General features: G+C 45.9%; 1 protein-coding gene across 1 annotated transcript; it reads left to right on the plus strand.

Moving 5' to 3' along the window:
- Nucleotides 1-784: 784 nt before the first annotated feature.
- Nucleotides 785-1,492, plus strand: PC9H_008890 (uncharacterized protein; the record flags this gene model as incomplete). Its single annotated transcript, XM_036778397.1, has 4 exons — nt 785-802; nt 853-928; nt 978-1,234; nt 1,292-1,492. The coding sequence occupies 4 exons, from the start codon at nt 785-787 to the stop codon at nt 1,490-1,492; spliced, it is 552 nt and encodes a 183-aa protein (XP_036629825.1).
- Between the last annotated feature and the right edge of the window lie 3,565 nt (nt 1,493-5,057).

Raw genomic sequence — 5,057 nt, forward strand, 5'->3', positions numbered from 1 at the left:
CATGTGGCATATTTTCGCCAGCGATGACGCGAACACGATCCGTCAGGTTTTAAAACAACGATATCCTGAGTTGGCCGACGTCATAAATTCACAACGGGTGTATCTGACGCCCGGGTTGTTGGATGTCTTGGAAAACAAAGGGATTAAACCGTATTCGTTCTTAGGTACCATCTGACTCGCTCAAATGGATACTCTGCCTGTTTTTTCCCCATATCCCTACATACAGAATATATGGCACCTATCCAATGAAAACAAGCACTCCTCCTCAGTTGATGTTGCGTTGTGAGAGAGAGGCCCTTTAATCCCCCATGGCCAGGGCCTCCTTTTTACTTGCCCTTCTCCAATGCAGAGAGCGCTTGAATGAAATCATGTGACCTCAAAGGTCGTGTGCCAATTTTGTTGGCAAGCTGTCGAACTGTGATGCGGTAGAACACGTATTCCACGCCCATAGACGTAGATGTCCCGACGAGTTCGAGTAGTAGTACGACACTAGTAGATTACGTAAACTAACTAATCTTACCTTCGTACCTTCAACTTCGTTCGCGCGCTGCGCCCTCTCGTCGTACGAGGCTTCGACACCCTCCCCTGCTCGGGTCACCAGCCCTTAGACTTCAGGTGCAAGTCCTCCCTGGCCTGGAATTGGCCCTCTTACCCTCGCAGGAGCCATGCGAGCGCCCCATCGTCCCGACGGCGCGACCTCACCCACACACGGACGCTTTACACGAACCCTCACATGATCAAGCGCTTCCTACAGCCAACACTTGTATATATGTCGTAGCCAGCCATGAGGCAATACCGAGACGTGAGATTCAAATATTTGTGCTCCCATACCGTATTAACATATTGGTTCAGATACTTGCTTTCCTTGACATTGAGGCCGGAGTGGAAAACTCAGATGACGACGACGACGATGACATTGATACAGATTGTAAGTGCCCTCAGGAATATCATCCCCAATCTAATGTTTAGCTTTCCAGACTTTATCTCAGATGCACCTGAGACACCCTCCAGCAACATGACTACTAGCAGACATGACATTGACCCGCCGGAACTCTGGAATACTGATGCTGAGTCCATGGTAAACGACATCATCGATCGTTACAGAGGTAGCCAGCAATCCACTTGGAAAGCTCAACACGCGGCAGACCGAAAGAAATATACAGATGGGTGGAAGACTACCATTGCGTATCTCCCTTCTATCACAGACGGAGACATTTGGAAAGTCGCCGTGACAGTAGGTCATCATCTCCTATACAGAAAATTCGATACAGCAGCTTACTCTCTCTTCAAGCCTGGCAGTGAACTTTGCGTTGTTGCAACTATCTACGTTGAGGCTCGAAACTACGGTGCTGCCCTCACCGTTCTCAAGGGCATAAACAATATCTGGCTCCGGTACTGTGCCCGATCGGGTTTCCGGTCGGACTTCGAAACCGGTCACCCTATTCATACATTCTATGATATAGCTGTGAATTGGATGAATATGAGGCAGTAAAGTGATAGTTACATACATTATATGTAGTATAGTTCATTTGAAATTACCCTTGACTAGACTCGATATCTGAATGCCCCACACCGAGGTATTTTATGCTAATATCAGAGCTCAAAGCCCCTAAAAAACACGTACAAATAGGACATAGCTGCTGCTAATAACAATACTACAAGCTCTACGCACTGCTCAGTGCCGGAATTAGTTTGGGATATAAGTTGGCTAAACACAAATGGGTAATATTAGATCAGTGGATGTCTCTATTCTATATTAGTGTCTCAGTAAGAAAGGCAAGGACTTTAGAAATGCTTCTAAATGGGCAGTGCATAATGGGCTTGAATGTGCTTGGAGTCATGGGGGAAATGGTGCAAGTTGAAGCCATGGACTTCTATAAGACTTCAGTAGGGTGCCGCTATTTTTCCCTATTTTATTTGATTAGTTCTTGAGACTTCAATTGACCGAAGGTTTGAATAGGAGCGGAAAAGGGGCGACTAAGATGCTGCCATTTCCGCTGTTTGTGCATGATTTGGGATAGATAAGATATGCACATGGAGATTACTAGCCCGATTCTATGCTCAAACTACTCGACTGTAAGATGTCTCGCCAGACATGTGCTGTGATACTTGCAATCCCAAGCTTTTTGACCTTGCCCGTCCTCCTCCACCTATTCCATCAACAAGAAAGCCGGCAATAAAAAAAGGCCTGTTTAATGAAAGAGTGTTCAAATCTTTGGTGGAATGGCGTGGTCGTATGAAAGCAAGATATCACTCGCGGCAACCATTCGCAGCAAGTGGTTTATTGGACAATGACACTTGCGAACGTCTCGCAAGTCTTGGAAAATGTCCATCACCACCCCAACTTCGTGCTTGATGGAACATTCATGGTCATATTATGACACATTGGGCCACAAATTGTGGAGCACGTTACGCTCTCCCACATGTTCGGGTGAAGTTCACCTGAATGGCCGAACAACACCTGAACAACACCTGAACAACACCTGAACAGAATCCGAACATTGGCTGAATTTCTCCACCAAAACTCTTTTTTTTGGTTCAGATTTTGTTCAGGTCACCTGAATTGTTCACCTGAACATTTGGTGAATTCAGGTGAATTTGACAGGTAATGTTCACCTGAATGTTAGGTGAATTCAGGTGGAATACATTAGTACTACTTCTTGTTGCAGGAATTCTTGAATAATGGCTCCTTTTAAGTGGGAAAACTGTTCAAAGAGGTCAACAATACTTCTTCCTAAGAATATCTTTTACTCTGAACACTGTTCTACTAACAAATAGTATATTGTTACAGTGGGAAAATATCACCCAAAATAGAAGTTGTAGAGCCATCTTTTCCGACTCTGCCGGTATAGATAGGCATTGTGAGGACTTGACTTATTAGTGAGAAAAATGTAAATTACTTGAAAAAACAGGGAAAGTTTTCAGTTTTCTTACTGTATAGACTGTTTAAGAGGTCTACTACATTTATCAGCAGTTGTTTTGTCAATGCTAAACACTCATTATGCTGAAGAAAGAGTTTCCTGATGTTCCCACAGTAACAAGAATTTTCCCATGGTCAGTATTAAACTTAGTGAATACTTTTGGGAAAGACCAAGATACTTTTTGCAGGGTATATCAACCTGGTTATATGACTATTTGTAGAATTCTCATGAGCTACTTTCATTGTTCTGCAGTAGCTGATAGAAATAGTAGAATCACATAGAAATGACACCATGGATGACAACCATATTGATGAGACCATATTCAGGTGTTGTTTGTATGTGGTTCAGATGATGTTTGGGTAATGTTCATATAATGTTCAGATAATGTTCAGGTGATGTCCAGATGCTGCTCAGATGACATTCATCTGACATTCAGATAGAATTTGGATGATCTCTGTTCACCTGAACATCACCTGAACATCACCTGGACACCATCTGAACATTATCTGAACCTGAACAAAGGCTACAAACAGAATCTGAACATTATCTGAACATTTGGTGAAATTCACCTGAACAGTATCTGAACAATACCCGAATACCCGAACATCACCTGAATGTCAGATGAACATGTGGTGGACTGCAACATACACAAATTGTGGCACTTTCTTTCAACGGCATGGCCTGATGACCCTACAACGACCATGCTCACCCCTCTTCACTCCACCGAACCAACTGCACCACGGTCAAGCACATCTCCCATTCTACTCGCCGCCGAGACCACACGTTGATATGCCCACAATAGTTCATAACCCATATCTCAGGCCTGGACAAATTCCGTACAACCCCGTGCCAGTAGAAATGGCTTCAACCCATTGGCAGCCCTCGTATCACAGTGCAGGTGCTTCATCATCTGCAACAACTTCGTACGCACATTCAAAAGGAAGGCCTTGTTAGACCTCGTGCCGTGCTCGTCCATCAGATTATCAGAGGTGGGCGCTGTCATAGACTCATACTTGGGCCCAAACTGGTGGATAATTGATTGAGCTGGTGGTTGGGATGACTAGCCATCGACTGTGATGCGCAGCGAGAGGGTGAGCATGTCGTCGTTGCCTTGTGCAAGGCTGGTAAATACTCGTCACCTTGGCTGTTCGATTTCTGACGCTTCGCGAAGCATCACGGTGCTGACGCAGAAGAGAGAGAGCGTCATTATCCTACTGCGGTTCCAGCTTCGGGTTTGTCCTGCTTCGACTCGGAGACATGGCTCTGCCGCAAAATTCTACTAATTGAATGGAATTCGGCGCCTGGCGCCCTGCCCTGTGCCCTTCTTCTTCAGGCTCTCCTATACACTGTCCTCTCCCTTCGCTGACGCCTCTACTGGATTGACAGGAATTGGGCGGGTGAGATCGACTATGGTAAGGTAGACCTCTATATCGAGAGGATGACAGTCGAGCCTCTGAGAATAGACATCGGCGTCTGACTATACGTGTGCCGGCATATTTCAAGGCCTGCGAGTTATGCACAGATCGTTTTCCAAGGTCCTCGTTCTTGGATTCTGCAGGTGATTGTGTATATGCGCGCTGTGTTCGTTGTCGGAAGCTGGAACTCTGTGGCCGCTGCCATTGTACCAAGAAGAGAGAGCACTTCAAGAACCCCAGGAAGCCAGATGTTTTGTACAAGAGGGTGATGCTGCCCGCACGATGCGCCGCCTTTTGGATGCTGCGTTTGCTGGTCTGTGTTGCCTTCTATCGTGTTTCACTTGTGGTCTGAGTATTTTGAGCAGGTCAGCACTGGTGTATTCTAGGTAACCACCGTGTCACCTATGAGCAATGCATGAGTGCCACAGGAATTAATCGGACTAATTGTGGTGACTGCTTGATGGCCTTAAGTCTACGTTGTGCACGTCAGCGAGTGGACCGAGAGATCGATAAGGATGATAACGAGGATGATTATCTGAATGCCAGCGTTAACGATGGTGTTGAGGAGGCATGGTCGGTGGGGGCAAAGTGGTAAGTCACTGGGTTTGTCGTTTGTATGCGCGGTGAATGGTACAGCAGGTGCTATATGCGACAGTAAGTACTGGGAGTTGAGGCGGGTAAGGAGCGGAGACTCACCGAAATACTACATTTCCAACCACAT

Source organism: Pleurotus ostreatus, assembly GCF_014466165.1.
Source record: "Pleurotus ostreatus strain PC9 chromosome Unknown scaffold_6, whole genome shotgun sequence".
In the NCBI taxonomy this organism is placed as follows: domain Eukaryota; kingdom Fungi; phylum Basidiomycota; class Agaricomycetes; order Agaricales; family Pleurotaceae; genus Pleurotus; species Pleurotus ostreatus.